The following is a 20,692-nucleotide window of genomic DNA, read 5'->3' on the forward strand; positions in this document are numbered from 1 at the left end:
CAGTGAATAATCACAGATATTTTTTAATTTTAACATAGCCCTGCAAGTGTGAACGTACACCCAACACCTGAGCACACAGGAAAGCCAAGGTATCAGAAAGCAAAAGTGACTAAAAAACAAAAGTGAAAGTAACCATCTTAGCCTCACTGTCCTAGCCATGGGAAATGCAAAATGTGAAAGAACAGCATCGGTGGCACAAAACAAAATAGATTTGTAAACATTCTTGCAGTATTAATGATCTACTCTGTGGCATGAATAAGAAATAGCTCATGCATATGAATTGTATCTTGGCAGATATTGATCTTACATTCAGGCACCAGTTCTGACTATCACATCCACATGGGCTGTTCCCTGTCCCAGTACAGGGCTCCAGGCACAGGGATCTGCATATCTAGATCCAGTTTCAGGATCAGGACTTATAAAACACCTTTCCTCCTGAACAATCTTAATGCATTTCTAATGAAGCTAAATGACACATCCATTATATTACTTCAGAACTCACATGGCTAGATTTGTGTTATGGAACATACTTACTGCAAAGGAATTCAAGTCTCTGTGTACATTATTAAAACATGCAGATGATAAGATAAGGTAGTTACGTTCTCACAAGTTACTTAATGTTAGGTTTAAATGTCATTTAATGATTACTTGTAAAAGTTGTTGTGATTTTTTATTTAACCTGTCATGTTCTTGGTACTTATTTTCTAGTCTATGATACTTACTGTAGCCATCTTAACTTTAACTAAGGGAGAGATTGACCCATATCTATAATGCAGCCATTTCTGGTGTGAACTGTACCAGTGCACTGTAACACTACACTACACAAGTGAAACTGAAGGGCGAATTGACCAGTAGGTACTATAGGCAAAATGTCATTATACTAGTTGGAATTTGGTCAGTACAACAGGCTTTAATGGCCACAAGTGGCCAGGACCAGTGTTGTATTTCACATGTGAAAGAACACACCTTTCTGAAATAGCACCCACCCAAGTCAGTGGCTGTACAGTGATGATTTCAATGGGCATTGGATCAGGTCATGGAGAAAAACTATGAGTACTTAAGACTCAAGCTGCTGCATTCTGTTCTAGCTTCACTTCCTGAATTGCTCTAAGGCACTGCACTGCAGCCGTCTAATTGCCAGGTGATCTCACCCTCCTGGTCTGATGGAGATGAAAAAGAGCTGACCCTGGTCATTGCTGCTCTATGACCTTCTAAAAGCAGCTGGTGATCCAAAATTCCCCCCAGTTTGCAAACTCTCCACACTGCATCACCACTGATGGTAGCAATGTTGGAGGCGCAACTGTAAATAGTCCACCGGTGTTTCCAACAGAGAAGGTGGGATTTTCCAAAGTGCTCAGCACTGGCTTAACTCTGCTCTCTTTGAAATCAGTGGAAGTTTTACCATTGACTTAAATGGGAGCAGAGTTAGGCAACACTGAGCTCTTAAATCACCTGTATATCAATAAACTTGCTCTAAGCAAGGTTACATGACATGCCTACACTAGGGCCATCAGTTGAGGCTTTTGAGGAGCATAACCCTAAGTTAGCAACAGTGGGAAATATCTGCAGGATTTCCTGTAGGTGCACAATGCTATGCTTCCTGGCCATATCTTCCCGAATCCTACCACATCACTTCTGGTTTATCTAGACTGAGCTTCAGCCAGCCACCATTTATCCACGACCCAATCTCTACCAAGCACTGCGGGACTGGAGGAGAGAAAAATAAGGAGCTGTAATAACCAGTATATATCATAGCCCATGTCTCCTTCTCCATATTAAGCAGAGCGGGGACAAATTGGAGCTCTACACAGGGGCGGCTCTATGTATTTTGCCGCCCCAAGCACGGCAGTGGGGCGGCTTTCGGCGACATGCCTGCAGGAGGTCCGCTGGTAACGCAGATTTGGCAGCATGCCTGCGGGAGGTCTGCCAGTCCCATGCCTTCGGCGTACCCGCGGCTGAATTGCTGCCGAAACTGCGGGACCAGCGGACCTCCCACAGAAACACCGCCGAAGGCAGCCTGATTGCCACCCACACGGCGACCAGCAGGCCGCCCCAGGCACACGCTTGGTGTGCTGGTGCCTGGAGCCGCCCCTGGCTACAGAACTCCACAGACAAGAACCCTTGCAGCCAAGCCACTGAAGAGCAACCTTCACTGGTATCTGCAAGATGGCGAACAACACCTTCTGATCAGCAGTACTGAGACAGAGCTGCCTCCAGGCCAAACCCAGAAGGACCAGGGTCAAGGAGATCTGAGCCACCTAGGTACTCAGAGTTGTCTCACTCAATAATCTTACCTAAGAATGGGTGGCTCAATCCTGGATGGTAGCTGGCTGGATTGTCAGTGGCAGGTGACACTTTAAGCTTACTTTATAGAAGCTGGCAAATGGGAGAAATCTATTTGAAAGTAACAAATCTTGTACTTTTCCCACTCTCCTGTCACATCTTTTGGTTCCATTCTGAGTATTCAGAAAAATGTGGCTATTGATTTTCTTCAGTAAGGCCCCAGATAATTTCCATCTGACAAGCACCTGATCTCTATTTGGAACACAAATGGAATTTTGCCGTCCTCATATCTGCCATCTGCATGCCTCGCAGCTCTTAACCTAAAGCTTGCCACATGTGGAAAGACAACTATGAGAATCGTGCCGGTTCCTTTGGATGATTGATAATGGAAACCTAGCTCAGCTAGCTGATGCGGGACACTTCAAATTGCATCTTCTTTTCATTTTTAAGGAATGAAAAGATCCACCATCTTGACATGATTTATTCTACAGAGATAGAGCTAGATACCCATCTATGTCTGTGCTACAACATACAGGGCTGAGAGCATATTATCAAATCTCATTAAAAACCTGCTGTACTTGCTACCGCAGATGTATAGCAAAAGGAAAACAAATAGTGTGACTAGCTCTCCTTAGAATAGCTTCTCCACATTAATCCTGCATTCAGCAAGCCCAATGAATGATGTAACCCCTGTTATCTCAAGTATTGGACTGCTCATATAGTAGAAATCTGAAATGTATGAAAACCAGAGCCGGACCGTATTCCTCTATGGTGTCAAACAGGGAGTAGCTCTTACTCTATATCTTTATGCGACAGCTTGCCACAGGCAGTCTTTCCATGGCCCTTCTTCCAAGCTAAATGCCTGAGAGTAAGTCCTTGTCTACATGTGAAAATTGTACAAGTTTAATTCAGTTTGGAAACTGCTTCAGTTAAATCGTTGCAACCCATGTGCATGGACAATCACCTTATATTGATTTAGTTGGACTCAGTTCTTACTGGCTTAGTCTTCCTCTCCCTCAGTGTGCCCTCTAGTTTCCCATGTTCATTTCTCACACCATTTAGAGAGCTTTGTGCTTTCCTTCAGAATGATCTTGCTTGTTTTGTGTTTCCACTTAGTCCCCGTTGCAATTACTGAACTACTTCTAAATGAAGCAAATAAAAAGAGCCCTTGCTGGCCCAGAACCCTGAAAACCAGTCAGGCTGAACTGAAAGCCAGGGGGTTACTTCTCATTTGGAAAAAATTCCATGCATTCTTACGTTTTCTTCATATGTCAGTGCAGTTGCTGTTTCAGTGCTGAAGGCCCCAGCATGCTACAGCCTCCTCCAGAGAAGGCGGTAAGTTACCTTCAGCAGTGTTTATACTTAAGTGATAGCAAGAAGGCATCTCTCCCTCGGCCCTTCCCCTGCATTTGGGGCCAGTCTTAAATCTGAGTGCTGTAAGCAGCTGCTTGAGGCCCTGTGTAGGCTCATGGGCAGACTCTGAAGCAACAGCCGCATTGCAAGGCTTGACCCACTTGGGAGTGAAACAACCCCTCAGCTGAGTGCTCCATTGCAGCGGGCAGTTCCGCTCTTGCTTAGAGTCCAGCAAGTCACACGGCTGGCCGTGGCTGCATCCCACAGAGCTGGCTTCCCCACAACATACTCTTACCACGCCGCCCAGTCCCACATTCACATGCACTTGAGGAGGGCCGTGGTTTGAGGCAGAGCGGTGGAGTCCAAAGTTACTGGGCCGAGTTCTGCAGTGCACTGCCTTGCGCCAACCCATAAGCTATTGTGAAGCTCTTACTTGTAGTGGTGACACATGTCAGAAACTGCAACCAAGCAGCACAGCCAAAGAGAAAGCAGGTTCATTTCCTGCATACTGACCCTCCCCGCACGCGTACCCACAATGCACAAACATGGATAAAGACAACTGAGTCCAGCTAGCTGGGGAATGGCAGAGATGGAGTGGGGGTGGGCAGGACTGGGTGAAGGAGGGTTCATCCTGCAACCTAGAGCCTCTGCCTTCAAATGACCCCATGCGCTGGTGGCTACAGGTTAGGCCTAGAAGGGACTGCCTGTTGGTCACCTCAGAACCTAGGTCATGGGTGGCAAACAGATTTTCAGGTTCTGACTTCAATGGGTTCCACATACCTTGTGGTTCTGGGGCCAGAAGCCTGGAATGCAGGTGCTACCTGTTGTATTTCAGCGAGTCCCATTGTTATTGCAGAGCTATGCAACATTGGCTCACATGAGTGAGAATTTGGCCCAGTGCAAAGAAATGCAGAAGAGAAATCACAATGTCTAGGAGGTTTCCACAGTGACATAACCTTAAGTGCTTGAGCTTTGGGTTTTTTTAATTAAATTTCTAACAAGACTATAACTTGTAAGATTCATTTTTTGCAAAAAAAATGAATCTCCCCCCGCAACAACTCTGGCAGCCTGTAAAGAGCAAAGACAAGACTGAGTCTGCACCACTGTGGGGATGTAGAATGATTAGATGGGTTAGTCAGCTAGTCAAGGGTAACATGCTGTTCTGTCTTATATTAGCTCCACACTACAGAATCTGACATGCTATAGGGAAAAAAACGTACATAAACTGACCTTTGATTTCGATTTGAGATCACGTGCGTCACCTTTATCTGCTTATTAGCTCAGGAACAGACTCCCTAAGGGAAGTGGCAGAAGCTCTGTTGCTTGGGATATTTAAAGCAAACCTGGACAAAATACTGGAAGGAACAGTTCTGCATTGGCCATGGGGGGATGGGCTAGACAATATTTTGCAGAAGGCATTTTCCTTATCCAACACCTCTTGTTTCAAAGATATTTAACATTTGCAACTAGCTTGTTTAAGAACATAAGAACGGCCATACTGGGTCAGATCAAAGGTCCATCTAGCCCAGTATCCTGTCTTCCGACAGTGGCCAGTGCCCCAGAGGGAATGAACAGAACAGGTAATCATCAAGTGATCCATCCCCTGTTGCCCATTCCCAGCTTCTGGCAAACAGAGGCTAGGGACACCATCCCTGCCCATCCTGGCTAATAGCCATTGATGGACCTATCCTACAAGAACTTATCTAGTTCTTTTTTGAACCCTGTTAGTCTTGGCCTTCACAACATCCTCTGGCAAGGAGTTCCACACGTTGACTGTGCGTTGTATGAAAAAATGCTTCTTTTTGTTTGTTTTAAACCTGCTGCCTATTAATTTCATTTGGTGCCCCCTAGTTCTTGTGTTTCATTTCAATGCATCCCCAAAACCATTTCAACAAGCTACAGACAGTGAATCGCCGCATGAAATGCAGCCATTTCTGGAGTAAAACAAAATAATATTCTACAAGGGAAATTTTAGGTCAGTTGACAATAGTAATCCAAATCAGAATTTGCCAGGACAGTAGAATGAACAACCCTGCTACTCATGCAAACTCTGCCATGGAATCTTTAATGACTGCAAATTGGCCAGGTCACCAGTTTTATATCTTATCGGAAAGACAATACCTGCAGTAGCACAAGGTTTGCTAATTCATTGCAGAGTCATTGGTTTTGTACTGACTTGCTGCATATGATGCAAAGGGCACTCACACCGTAACTCATCTTTCCTCCACACCCACAATTTCTCCACCCGTCTCCATTACTGTCAACAACTCTGCCATCCTCCCTGAATCTCAATGTCATTTTTGACAGTTCTCTCTTTCCCTTTATCCCCCACATTGAGACTGTCCCTAAATCCTACCATAACCTCCCCAAGGTCTATCAGTCCATTCTTCTCCACTCTGTGGGCCTTGGTCATTCCGTGGCACTGTTACAGTCTCCTATCTGAAGGCCCATGCCCTTGCTTCACCCCTTACTCCAATCCATCCAAAATGGACTTGCAAAATCTACTTGCCTTGCCCACAGCTGACCACATCCAGCCCCATTTAAAATCCCCTCAAAGCATTATCATCTTCTCCCCTAAATTCATAAAAGCTTTACCCTTGAACACCTGCAAAGCAGTTACAATTTAGGACATCAAGGTCAACTATTCGCTCAGAGGAAGCTACAGCAGAGAGGTGATTCTCAGTGGAGCCATGGAGCCATTTCTCATGGTCCTCAATTCACCAGAAGAGCGAGAACACAGTGAGGAAGTATGCTGGGGTGTATAACCTCACACTGACCAAAACCTGGGTAGCTCCACCTTGTTATATCTTGAGTGTGGTCTGGAGTTCCCTCTCTACTGGAAGGACCTGGCAGAAGTCAGATAGAGGGAGAACTGTGAAAAAGCGACAGGAATGGAATTAGCTGCTGTGATGGGCTTTGAAACAGGGTCAAGATTTCAGCCCTGTGGGTCAGCGTTCTGCAGAACAGTAGAGCACCAGGAAGAACCTGGGTGGAAGTTTCTTAAGTTTATATTTTTGTCTGGCTTTTTTTGAGTTTTTCCTGAGGGACTCAAGGGAGCAGCCCTGAGAGCCACTGCTGTGGAAGAAGAGTGATGCCAAAGAGGAACCTAGTCATGTTCACTACCACCATTGTATTGCACACTGTTTGTACGGGACACTGGTACCCCAGAAAAGGTGGAACCACAGTGTGACCCTGCTGGAAGAACAAACCACCACCGTAGCAGACCACTGACATCCTGAGGAGCAGAGTGAGGCAGAGTCACCAAAATGCCAAGTCCTGCCATGAGTGGCATCCCGGGATGATGAGTTGGTGACAGGAAGTCATATGAATTAGTGAGGGACCAGGGATAATCCACAACATTTCCTTCCTACAAGGCGGTCTGCAGAATGAACAGGTGTGAGAACGACAAAGCACATCATTGAATGAGATGAAGCCCCATGGGCACGTCAGCTCTTTATTTCCTCCTTTCTCCTAACTCCCCTTCAGCTAATTGTACATAGTAAGGGCCAAACATCCTTCTGGTGCTAGCTCCATTGATTTCAGGGGTGTTACACCAGCAGAGACAGTATGAAGCCTCTTTGACTTGTTAACTGAGCTGTGCATGTTCTGTTCCCTCATTTCACCTGTCTTGGTCAGTCATTTCATTCATCCCCTTTATCCCCTTTGCTCTTCTTCTCTGGGCCCTCCCTCATTTGTCTCATTTCAGCAGCTCACTCACCAAGCACTGGTCCAAGGATAGCCGCAGCAGCAGTGTGTAAAGAGGAATCATCTGTGTCTGGCTCCATGATCTGATGCCTGTGAATGCACAGCTCAGAAGCACCACAACACATTACAACCTCCTATCTGACTTGTCATCTGCTCTCACACCCAGGTGTGTGTGTCTCAGTGCTATTGCTTTCTAAACAGCTCCCTGTCATTACAGAATTACTTTCATAATTATTCTTGCCCAAAGGTATTAGCTGTGTCTTCACAGATTTCAAACCCAGATTATTAATTTCTGCACATCCTCCAGCCTCTTTGCCTACACTTGTAATTTTCTCTCTGTTCTGCCAGGCATTTGCAACATTTCTTTGAAGAAAGTAATTAAGATGTTTTCTACTTCCTCCTCTAGATTGCTTCTGAGATATAAATCAAAACAGGACCCAGAACAGCCCCCTGGAAGATTCTACCTGCATGCCACCCTGCCCCCTACTAGACACAGCTGTCATTTATGCCCATTTATCCATCAAGAAGTCCCTGACCCATGTCACAAGATGTGTATCCAAACCAATTTGAACTGATGTCTCAAATAAGATCCCTGTTATACCATATCACACTATTCACTAAAGGCCAGTGATATTCTATCTGCTGCTTTCCCCATGTCCACTAATTGTTTAATTATGCAGAAATAGGCTGCTTGCTGCGGTCTATTTTTCATGTACCCTGTGGCACCTGCTTCCAATGCCATTATCCTCTAAGTGCTTATAGAAGTTCTCCCTAAATATGCTCACCATTATGTTTCCATGAACAAAGGTATATTAACAGGAGAGCAGCTATTAAGATCCTTGCAAAATATTGTATTCATATTTGTAGCAAGCTCCTCCTTGTTGGTCTGATTTTACCACCACCCCCCCAGCCCCATCCTGTCATAGCAATGAAGATCTGCTAGGATGCCCTTGCTCCTGAGACTAACCCATGGAATTTGTTCCTTCTGACTGACTCCATGACTCTAGAGTCAGACTCCGCAGGGTCCTTTGGAGGGGGGTGCAGTAGAGAGAGGAAGATGTAAGGGTCCTTCCCACTCTCCACTCTGCACGCAGGTCAGGCACAATTGCAGATCCTTGCACTCTCCTAAGCGTTGGTACTGCTTCCTGTTAGCGCTCTTTGGGGTGCACTCCACCACAACAAGGGAGGGGGCGAGGCCAGAGCCCCATCCCATCCTCTGCAATGGAGCAAAGGGAAGCAGTCACAGCCAATGCCACCTAGTGAGTAGGTGGTGGTGTGGTATGTGTCTCCATCACAAGCATTCCCCTTTCTTACTACCACTTTGCCCTGCAGTGGTCCGTCCTTTCAGTGACTCAGCCCTCCAGCAAGGTCACATGTTCAAGTCCACCCCCTTCAGAGAATATATAAGAAGTCCAATACTGGAGAAGACTTTGGGGTTACGTGAGAGATTCAGGGCATCCCCTTTTGGTCGGGGTCTCAGACCTTTGTATCTTCAGGGTCTTCTCCAACTAGTTTCCCTGCCAAGGGACAGACTTCCATAGCTGTCGCTCTTTAGGGGGTGGTGGGGGAATCTAGGTCCATCCTCTCCACTGGGCTCCAATCCAGGGTCCAGTGGTAGGCAGCTGAGTCCTCCTGCACCTTGGAGTGCTATGCAGGTGCTCCCCAGGACCACTTCTTCCAGACAGGTCCAGCAAAGAATTAAACACCAAGACAAAGTCTCTCACCTTCTGAGAAGCACAGGTCCTTTCTGTATGGGCTTGGTCAGGTCATTGCAGGCAGCAGGAGCTTCTGGGGTGCTTGCCAGGAGCTCAGCATGCAGGACAGCTCACCTCCAAAGTCTACCTGCCACTGAGCAACTCCACTCCCTTTTTAAGCTCCTCCTCCAGCCAGTGCAGGCTTTGCAGGTGCAGCAGGGTGGGGCCACCTGGGCCCAAAGGAGCTATTTAACCTCTTCCTTGGCAGTGTGGGGTTTGTATCCCCCCATCCCAAATGGTCAGAGGACTCCTCCAGGCACCAGGTTGCTGCAGAAGCTACTTTGGCTTTCTGAGGCTTGATGGGTCCTGCAGCTCCCCCAAAGTGAGGTGACTCTGCAGCAGCCCAGGGAGGGTGTGTGACCTACAGCCACAATTTTGCCACAAACAACGTCATTGTCCCCATCACAGCCAGGCACGGGAGGCACAAAGGGGCATGTGGGCAATTCATGCTTGTTGAATTGCTCATTTTAAATTAAACATAAGATGTCCAGAGAGCATGACAATGCGAGTTAGAGGCAACTACCTAAAATATGATGTTGTGTAACCCCTCCCAGAAGCCCTGTGAGCATGGATGGGAAATATCCGCACATGGATCATGGGAGATACACTGTAAGGCTGGGGAAGTCAATTATCTTTTGTCAAAGCCCCCAGTGGCAAAGAGCAAAGTGAGCTCAGCCTCTCCTGGATGCATGAGATTCCCCAGAGCTGAGGTTCACCAGCAAATTTGCAAACAAACCCCCCCAGAGATGCTAATTAACACAAATGTGTGTTGTGTTAAATGCAGTTACACACTTTTGCCCACATTCGTATGGCGAATTATTGCCCACTTAGCCCACACCACACATTCTTTCCACCCGTCCCAAGTCAGATTCAGTTCACACCCACCCACCCCTCCCATACAACACCCCCTCCACACACACACATCACACCTGCCCCTATCCGATCTGCACTCAGCCCACTCCATGCCCACATATTCTAAACTTGCCCACTGCAGAAATACACGGGGGGCGGGGGGGGGACACTGCAGATGTAACTGCACCCAACATGGGGCCCTTGGCACTGCAATGAACTGTGTTAGCACTGCAATGAACTGTGAATGGCCTCGTCCTAACCAGGCTAAGGAGGCATTCAGCACAGAAATACATTCTAGCTCCCATCTGCATTTCTTCCCCTCTGATAACCTTTCAGTAACTCCTGGATCACTGAAGAAATCTCTCTACTACCAGAAGCTTCACTGTAACCCATGCAATCCATAGTTAGCTGTGCTGTCCCAGAATACATCACCTGGTGATAGCTGTACTGCTCCGGGGAAGGGATTTGAAAGGATTTCATGTAGGGTAAAGAACTTCTTAAGGTGTAATTCTGTAACAGTGAGTAATTAATCACTGGAACAATTTACCAAGAGTCATGGTGGATTCGCCATCACTGACAGTTTTTAAATCAAGTTTGGATGTTTTTCTAAAAAATCTGCTCTAAGAATTATTTGGAGGCTGTTCTCTGGCCTGTGTTATACAGGAGGGCAAACTAGATGATCACAGTAGTCCCTTCTACTCTTGGAATCTACAAATCTATGACTTGAAAGAATTAGAGATTATGACTTTATTGAGTAGCCCACATGGTCTGGCTACTTGAGTCATTCAGCGCCAAAATGTGGGTTTAGCTCAGTTTTCATTTAGAATTTCTAGTCCACCTTTAACCTATATAAAGCGCCATGTACATTTATAGCACTATAAAAAGAACTGTAACAATTAATAATTATAATATGATAATGAAATGTTAATAAATCTCAAAAGGTTTAGTAGGGAATGAGATCCCTGATGTAAGTTTCTATAGGCTGAATTAATTGTTCTATAAAGGTTATCTTTGTACGTTAAATTCTGCAGCATGGGGCATGGGGTTGCTTGTTGGTTTGAACTACAGTAAGTGGTGGATTTTCTGGAACTTGAAGTATTTAAATCAAGAGTTGAGGACTTCAGTAACTCAGCCAGAGGTTCTCAGACCTGTTGCAGGAGTTGGTGGGTGAGGTTCTGTGGCCTGCAATGTGCAAGAGCTCAGACTTGCCTCTCTCCTTCAAGTCTATGCAGATATTTCCATAAGGGAATATTTCACAAGCAGGGGGTCTCTTGTGAGACTTCTGGCAATCTAGAAATAGCAAATGAAACGCTTTGCTCAACTTATTTGGACATTTCCATTTCCAGTCATAGCCAAAACTCAAAAGTTCAGACGCTTAAAAAAAATCGGTAGAAGAAGGAAATGAAAGAAACATTTCAGACTCTTTTAAAAAAAAACGCTTGCTTGATTCAATTCTAAATCTCGGTCAAGACTTAAGGAAAGGGAATGATCTTTGTATTTATTTTAAAGAGCTTTCCCCATCCATACAGTGATGATATTAAAACAAGAATGGTATATGTTACTCTTTCCTGGAGATTTTAACAAAACTGAAACAAATCTTTTCTGTAGCAAACCACAAAGAGTTCTTCTGGAATTCTACATAAAAATTATATAGACTAACACATTTCTTCAAGCCAATCAGAAAGCCACTGGTTCCTGGCTGCCCAGCCTAGAGCTAGAGCTGGATGAATTAATTATAAGTTGCAAATAAATTAACTGAGGAATTGAAGTCTTCTTCCTGTTTGCGAAATGTTCCTGAACCACTCTTGGTCTCTATAAACGCATTCAGTCCTCACGAACATTTGCCAAATAGTTGACGTGGAAAAATGTCAGCCTATAGAGCATTCACTTCCCCTATTCATTATTCAGTCTTCACAGGGTAAGACTGGCTGCCGATGGCATGATCCTGCACCAGTCAATGCGAGATTTGCTATCTTCTTCAATGGCAGCAGAATCGAGCCTGTCAATTCAATGGCATTGTTTCTGCTCTCGGACTGAAGCTGTTTAGCCATGAGAAGAGAATGGACAGTGGAGAGTGGAGAGCGGCCATTAGTTCAAGCAAATGTTGACATGTAGGGTAACATTCACCCCAGAGGGCTAAATCGGTGCATTGAGTGATGCCTAGCCATGGTGCTGGCATTCTGCACAGGGCTGAAAGATAAGAGACATAAATATGATGGCACCAAATTGTTCAGATTTCATGGGAATGGGATTTTTGCAACATTTAACAGTCACCACATGGGTGACAGGTTGCTTGTGATGGGGCGGGGCAGGCAGAGCTCAACAGCCCTGGGGCTCTTCTCAAGTTTGTGTCTTGTGCGCCAAAAAGCTCATGCTTTAGGGTTTCACCTGGCCACCTGCAGGGGTCAGGAAGGGATTCTCCCCCTCACCCCCAATATATTGGGGGGGAAGGGTTAGTCTCCTTCTTCTGAAGCATCAGGAATGGCCATGGCTGGACACGGGACATTGGATGGGGAAGGCCAGAGCATTCTCTCTCTCTGTCTCTCTCAGGTGCTTGGCTGGCTGGTTCTTGCTCACATGCTCAGGGTCTAACTGTCTCCATAGGTGGAATCAGGAAGGAATTGTCCCCCAGGTCAGACTGTGGCCTTGGGGATTTCACCTTCCTCTGCAACGTGTGGGTGCGGGTCACTTGTGATGTCTCGGTAAATAATTCAGTCCCACATGCATCCTCCCCATGGATGCACTTACCAGGATTCATTGCAGGGGCCTCGGTCCCTCCTGTGGCATATAAGCGTCTAGAGTCCTGTGGGCTGATATACTTTGGTCTCACATCGGTTGTTGGGCTTAGTGAGCAGGTGCTGTGGGAGGGCTGTTGGTGGCCTTTGCGATACAGGAGGTCACACTGATCTGGTGGTCCCTTCTCTGGCCTTAAGACCCTTAAAACTATGCCTCTGTTTCTAGCTTTCTTACACCACTCATTCTGACTAAAGAGCATCTTCTGCATTTGAGATTGCTGGAAAATCAATTATGTTTCAATAGGCATGAATATAATCTTGTCTAAAAAGAAATGCTCAGAGGGAGCAGAATTTCCAGCACAACAGGCCTAAAATCCCCCCCATATTTGTTTTCCTCATGGGTGATGAATTATTTCTCTTCTATTCTTTCTTAGGCAGGGAATTATTCAACCATCTTGTTCTATTTTAATTAACCTAGCTAATAGCTTCCCTGCCTTATTCTCTTGCCCATAACCCTTTTGTTTAGCATAATAAAGTGTTTGTTCCTCCTTTTGTGTTATAATGAAATTGTAATGACCTTCTCTGGCATTCATTTCACCCTTAATAACCAGAGATTTAGGTAACAAAGGCCCTCATTCAATCTGCTCTCTGTTTTTAACAGAAACATTCTGCTTCTCTTTTCCTTCTTCTCTGAAGATGGGAAATTAAGTATGTGCCCCTGACATGCAGCGATTACCCCCCAAAGCTTCCCAAAAAGCAGAAGGATTTAGCACAAGTGGTAAAGTTAATAATGCCTATATAAAACTCAGGGCCCAAGTAATGGCTGAAATTCACCCCAGGGCAGAGAAGCACAATATCTGTGCATCACTTAGAAGGTCAAATTGCAGTGTGAGACTTAGATGGTTCAGAAGCGTTGGACTGTAGGCCACAGCCCTGAGTGGGCTTCTCCCAGGAGGCCATTACAATTGCTTGTACTCGGCTCCAGCGAGACATGCAGGAAAACTCAACATACTGAACTAGCAAGAAAGACTTCACGTCCCTTTCCCTGTCCCCAAGCCCCAGTCAGATGACCCAGGCCAGCCATGGGTGTTTTATTGCAGTGTAGACATCACCAAAGAGAGCCCAGCCTGAAGTTTTCAGACCCCAATGTCATCCTGGAAAGCACTTCCTCTCTTCCTCTGCTGTTCCCGGCTGCCTGTGGCCATGTTCAGGCTCCAGCTTGGGTAGACAGCCTTGAGCTAGTGGGGCTCGAGAGAGTGCGCTGAAAGCTAGCAGTGTGGATGGTTGCTGCTTGGGCACCAAAGCTGGGCATCAGGTGGCTTTGCAAATGCAAGTGGCAGCCCGAGCCACAACATCCACACTGCCTTTTTCAGCACGCTAGCTCGAACTCTGCTAGCATGAGCTCGCTCCCAGTTGTAGTGTGGACATACCCTGCCAGCCCCAGAACTCCTGGAACTGGGTAGCCTATCCCCAGAGAGTTCAGCTCTGACCTTCAAGGGCCAGCAGAACCCATTACACCATGTGCTGGCCCTCTGCACTGTGGCGAATTTAACCCACTGAGCTCAGTGGGTGCCTTGCCTTTGGCTTAAACGGGAGTGGAATCGAGCCCTGAATTTGCTCTGTCACAAACTTGTGATGATAATACTCAGCACTTTCAAAGGCCTGACACCTGTGATCTTAACTCACTTTACAGTGTGAGCCTTGCAACATACAATACTCCCGCAATCAGGGCCGGATTCAGGGGCAGACGATCCCGGCAACTGCCTGGTGTGCTGGGCTTGGAGGGGAGGGGGGTGCCAGGCTCAGGCTGCTGCTGTTCTTGTTAGCGACAAATGGGAAAATAGAATGTTTGAAGTAAAATGTTTCAGGTATTCCATATGTGGATTCTAACCTCCTAGAATATTCTGGACCTTTGTAGAATCTCGCGGAACCTTCCAGACTTTCTGAGAACCTCCTCGAATGTTGTCAGCCACGCCCTCGCAAGTATATAGGGGGCGGGGCTTATATATGGCATGAATAAATACAGATTTACAGATCCTAGAGTGCAAATTACTCATCTTCTCTGACAGGGATAAGTCATGCATGCAAATTGTGCATCTAAATTGTGAAATGGGCTACAAATGCAACACAAAATAAGGTATTCAAAAGTCTAATAAATGGAGGGGGGCACCAAAAACGCTACTCACCTGGGGCACCATTTGGTCTAGGGCTGGCCCTACCTGTGATACCCTGTCAGGAGACTGAAGGACAAAGGGCAGAGTAGCAGAATTAAGGAGTAGAACCCCTGGATGCCTGATCTTTCTGCTAGAGAACATTGCTTCCTGACAACTGTCTCCCAACCCTAATAAAGTGGCACTCAGTTGCTGCTTAGGAAAATAGAGCAGAAACCAGCAGGGAGTAACGAGGGCAAAATTATCCCAAATGCGAAACAGAGAAATAGAACGACAGCCCACAGAGAGTAACCAAAGCCAAGGAGGAGTCGAGGGTAGGAGCTGGGAAATGTAAATCAGACAGACCCCAGCATACAAAGCCCATTCGCATTCACTCTAGTTAGTGAACACGTGGACTAAGGGCTGACGAAGGCAACTGACGCAGTGGTGTTCAGGAGACACCTGGGTTAGTTTCTGGGGAGGGAGAGGATTAAGGCATCTGGGAAAAAAGCCGGATGGTGGGATTAAGTTGAAACCATAAAAGAATCAGCATGTTGGCCCAGATGGGCTTTTTCTGTGCCTAGGATTTGTGCTCTTATCTGGATATAAAAATTCCTTCCACTCCCACAGTTCAGTCATTAAAGCCAATATTTTCTAGAATGGAAGCTGATTTTGGGTGCCTAGCTTGATACACCTGGTGTCTTGGCTACCTTAGTTGGATTTGAACACTAACCTGGTGGCTTTTCTAGCAGCAGATATAAGGGTCTTGCAGAAGGAATCATGAGAGAACAGGCCTGGTTAAATACCTCTGTCCTCCTGCCCTCCTCTGGCCCCCCAAAAGAACCAGACTCTTGGAAGTTTGAATTCTATTCCACGTTTGCTGTGCTGGAATCTCCAGCATGACTCAAACCCATCCACAAGTTTCAGCTTGCCAGTTTTCCTGCCCGTTGTTGCTGAGGAGCAGGCAGTGGGGAAAATCACTCACCCGTTATCCAGATGTGATTTCTGAACCACGCAAGCTGTGCGCACCCCTGGACTCATTATGCTCTGGTGAGATGCCTAGGCAACAAACAGCATTCTTCCAAGTCTTATGTTCCTACTATAAAATTCCATCATGCTTGGCTCCGCACAGGTGCTAGCAGGGTGTGCCCTCTGCCCACTAGGAGCTCAGCATCCTGCCAGTGAGCAGAGGCACTGTTCCTGGCTAGGACCCAAAGGGAGGCAGAGCGGGGTGAGGAGACCATAGAGACTGGGCACTGGGCATACCACACTCATTTAAAGGCTGGTAGGGTGGACGCTCCTACCTGTACTTCCCAGCAGGCAGACTAGTTGACTCGGCCAGAATTTGTCCGAGGCAGTGGTTACAACCAAGAGCTCTCTAGCTAAGGCTCAAAAGTACTCGGCATCCCGCCTTCATCGTTCCAACCAGTGCTGTTACGATGGAGTCTGGAACTCTGGCCTCTCCTGCGTGCGTGTGCATGTGTGTGTGCTCTCCCTCCCTGGTCCCAGGGGCAAAGCAGGAATGAGAAATCTGACCCAGTCCCATAGCTGTCTGAGCTTCGTAAGAGTATCTAACGGCAGACGTACTGTCTTGCAACCTTGCTACTGAAGCGTCTTTTCCTTCCAGGGAAGGAATCATTTTCCTTAATCTAGTAGGATTATATTGGCCCTGTTAATATTCCAGGCAATTAAGATAAACAATAGTTGGCACATCATAAACCAGGAAAACAATCTACTGACTCAGGCTAATAAGCAACCCCAGCCAAAGGGGGGATTTTCCGCCCAGAGAGAAGCCCTCCCCGCTGATCCTCCACTATGCTACACGTAACCCCTCAGTGCATTCCAGATTTCACTCTGGGCAAATGGTACATGGAAAGTGAATAAAGGAGTCTCTGAAAACACTCTTCGTCCTCCCATGTGCTCCTTTTCCCAGAGTAACCGAACCTCCACCAACTTCCTCTCCTTCCCGCACAGGGCTGCAGTTACCCCCAAACCCATTGCACAATGCCTGAGACTGGCCACTTCCCAGAGCGCAGCTCACCTTCTGCTTTCAGCATTTTGGGCTTTCGTGCAAGAGAACAGCTCAGACCGAACTCCCAGAGCCAGTCGCCCCTGAACTTAAGGGCTTGGTCCCATGTCTAGCCGAGCTACAGCCTGCGATAAAAAGTCCTCAGGCGACACTGTCAAAGTCTGGCCTCTCCATTGATGGAGCCCAAATTCTCATTTTCCTCCCTGAGTGAGACATTATCAGGTTCTTTCACTGCCCTTCTCTGCAGCTGCTACAGGGAATGAATTATGGATGGCGCTGTAGCAAAGGAGACAAGAGCTACGATGCTCTGGAGCCCTCTGTGTGCAGCCCCGTAACATTTGCTTCATCTGTGATCCGGAAAATTGTCCTGGACCCTTTCTCTGTTCCTACGGCAAGAGGCAGAGGGAAGCAGGGTGTGTGCTGGGGGTTACACAAGGGGACCTATCACACTGACAGGCAGCACTGAACAAAGTGGCCATTGAGGGAAAGCTACTGGTATCCCACAATGAATACAGCTAGTCTGGGATGATATGGGGCCTCCCCTGTCACTGGCGTGGGGTGTGCACTAGCAGAGAGAGCCTGTCACAAACAGCTGGACGCACAGAGCCCCAGGCAATGGGATTCCGAGTTCCCCGCCTGGAACCTAGCTATTGTGCAAGCCCCTCTTACCATCCACAGTCAGTTCCTCCAACAGGGCTGTGCTGGGGTGCTGCACTGCTCACCCCCAACCTCCGCAACACCCACAGAGTGCACTTCACTCCTCAGATCCCTATGGGGGTGCTGCACTGCTCCCCCCCAAACATAGACTGCACTGCACTGCTCACCCCCCCAACGCACACAGACCGCACTGCATTACACTGCACTCCTCAGAGACCCATGGGAGTGCTTCACTGATCCCCCCCCCAAACACATAAAATGCACTGCACTGCTCATCTCCCCCTCCCCCAACAGACACAGACTGCACTTCACTACAGTGCACTCCCCAGGGCCCTATGGTGGTGGTACACTGCTCATCCCCCACATAGACCGCACTGCTCATCCCCACAACACATACAGATGGCATTGCACTGCAGTTTTCAGAGCCCTATGGGGGTGCTGCACTGCTCCCCCCCAAACATAGACTGCACTGCACTGCTCACCCCCCCACACAGCACACACAGACTACACTGCACTACACTGCACTCCTCAGAGCCCCATGGGGGTACTGCACTGCTCCCCCCACCCCACATAGACTGCACTTCACTGCTCACCCCCCAACACACACAGACTGCACTGCACGGCTCATCCCCTCCCCCCCTCCCCCCACAGATTGCACTACACTGCACAGCACTCCTCAGGGGGGTGTTGCACTGCTCACTCCCCCACACATAGACTGCACTGCACTGCACTGCACTGCTCATCCCCTCCCCCCCCACACACACACAGATTGCACTACACTGTGCAGCACTCCTCAAGGCCCTATGGGGTGTTGCACTGCTCCCCCACAAACACTAATGGCAGTGAGCTCCACGGACAAGTAGTGCCCACCTCTGTGATTTACATCCAAGCTCTGCCATCATGGAGTCAGTGAAAATGGCTAACCCTGACGGATGGGAGATATTCAAACACTAAGTAGTGCCTCAAACTGCACTATAGTCTCTCAGAGCCCTGGGCTGCCATGGGTCCGTACGCACATGATCTGGTATTGTTTCCCTGACAGCAGTCAATGCCTGATACTTTAGATTCTAATGTACAGGAAAAAGTGAAAACAATGCGCAGGGTGGGGCTTGAATTCCTTTCTGACCCCAGCAGCTGATCAGCTTACACCCTGGAGCATGATGTTTCATTCCCTTTGGATGCTGTTCTCCTTCTTTATTAAAGGCAAAAGACAGCATTAGCACAAGCCCAGATTGGCTGGGGCACATGCGACGAGGATGCTTACGCAGGCCAGAGCACAGATCCTCCCCAAAGCCCTAACCGCCACACGCCTCTCCAGCACAGATCACCCACTGGCCTTGTCAACTCTTTGACGGAGAAACTGGGGTGTTTTCAGCACCCCTTGCACCTGGGCCAGAGTGTCCCCCTTAAAGTCACCACAACTTGAGATACACAAGTTAAGGTTCCCATAGTACTAGTACCCTTGGACATGCTGCACATATATGCTGAGATTTAATAGCAACTAGTGATCCTGGGGTCCTCTATTGTTGGGTGCCCAAAGTGAGACACCTTAAAGGGGGACTGATGATCAGAAAGTGAAATTAAGCAGCCCAGCATTGATATGATCTATCACTAACCAATGCCGGCAAACCTGCCCCTATCAGAGAGTACAATTAAATGCCAGGAATTCATACAGGTACACAATCAAACAAAAAACATGTAAAGCTACGTATGGGATGGCTCAGTCTACTTACAATTGTGCTAGGCATGAGTCCAATCACTGAAACTGACCACAGCACCATTAACTAAACTCCAGGCGTGACAGACATTCTGCACTGTACACAAGAACAATATTTATTAGCGAAATTGTGCAGGCTTTGCAGCTTTAAAAGTAAAGATCTTTCCAGAGCCAGAAACAGACTTTTTGTTTTGTTTTGATTTTTGTGGTGAGGCAATAACCCAGAGCACGAACCTCGCAATCAGGACTTCTGGATTCTATTCCCAGCTATGCCACTGATGTGCTGTGTAACCATGTGCAGATCATTTAGGCCAAAATATTCAACCAAGGCTGCATAAGACAGCACCTAACTCCACATTCCTATGTACAAGCAACCTGATTTTCAGAGGTGCTCAATTCCCAGTTTCTTCACTGGGAGTTCTCAGCAGTCAGTGTTTCTGCAAATCAAGTCACTTATTTAGGTGACTCATTTTAGGCACCCAAGTTTGAAAAATATTGGCTTCAGGCTTCCTATGCTTACTGATCTATAAGATGAGTATGAGAATACTTACCTAGCTCAAAGGCTATGTTAGCTGAAGAAAGCTATATACAGGAAATACATAGTATTAAAAGTTGCTGTTTGCTGATGGTGAAATTGAAAACCAGCAAACACAAGGTTCAAGTGGTTTCTTTATTTTATTTTGTCTCTTGGTGACATGCTAAGAAGTCCAAATTTCTAGTTTTGCTTCTCACACATGATGCTAATCTGCTTGCCCACTGGAATTATTGAAGTCATTTATGAATCATCTCCATTAGTCCACATGCAGAGAGGGGGGAAATGTAATTCCACTTGCCTCGCAAAGATTTTTGCAAACACAGTGGGGTTCGGTTATAACTGCACTTCCCAAACTTCAGGAAAATGAAACCAGCTTATGCCCCAGAGACAGGGCAAAGGGGATCATCCCGCAGCCCCAGCCCCAGAGAGAGGAGGAAGAGCAGTCCAGGTGACATGTCTCCCTCACACACTGCTGAGTGGGGAGATTGTGCACTGGGCCTGCCATGAGGAAGGTGCCGTGTGCACCCCGTTGCAGTGGGCTGGTGTGTGTGGCAGGGCTGTAGCTTTGCCTCCATCCCTGCTGGGGAGGCTTGAACCTCAGGGTGCTCACAGGGACTGCAGTGGTGTCAGAGGTTTGCACACGGGACAGCCCCTGGCACCCTCCCCATCCTGGAGAGCAGCAATGCCCATTCCAAAGGCATCTTTGTCAGATACTGACTGACACAGTTCAGCAGGAGCCTGGCCTAAAGCACACAGGGTGAGCTCCAGCTCTGTTGGAGGAGGGGGTGAGAACTGTGCATGGGAAAAACTTAGACAGTTTAGCAAGCTTCTAGGAAAGGGGGTGTGGAGTCCCAGGCTCTACAGATCCTTCTGCAACACCTCTCCAACCCCCCTCGCCCCCCCACCCTGGAAATACTGACTT

The 20,692-nt window shown here is 47.3% G+C and overlaps 1 protein-coding gene across 4 annotated transcripts in view; it reads right to left on the reverse strand.

Annotated features, from left to right (window-relative positions):
- The window catches only part of NRG2 (neuregulin 2), a 179,208-nt gene extending 170,043 nt beyond the window's left edge, over positions 1-9,165 (reverse strand). For all 4 annotated transcript variants that reach the window (XM_039485544.1, XM_039485535.1, XM_039485534.1 and 1 more), the window contains exon 1: positions 8,309-9,165. In XM_039485544.1, the coding sequence (XP_039341478.1) occupies positions 8,309-8,312 (4 nt within the window). In that variant the 5' untranslated portion in view covers positions 8,313-9,165. The remainder of the gene's footprint in view (positions 1-8,308) is intronic.
- Positions 9,166-20,692: the final 11,527 nt, after the last annotated feature.

This window comes from Mauremys reevesii, linkage group 8 (assembly GCF_016161935.1).
Source record: "Mauremys reevesii isolate NIE-2019 linkage group 8, ASM1616193v1, whole genome shotgun sequence".
NCBI lineage: Eukaryota > Metazoa > Chordata > Testudines > Geoemydidae > Mauremys > Mauremys reevesii.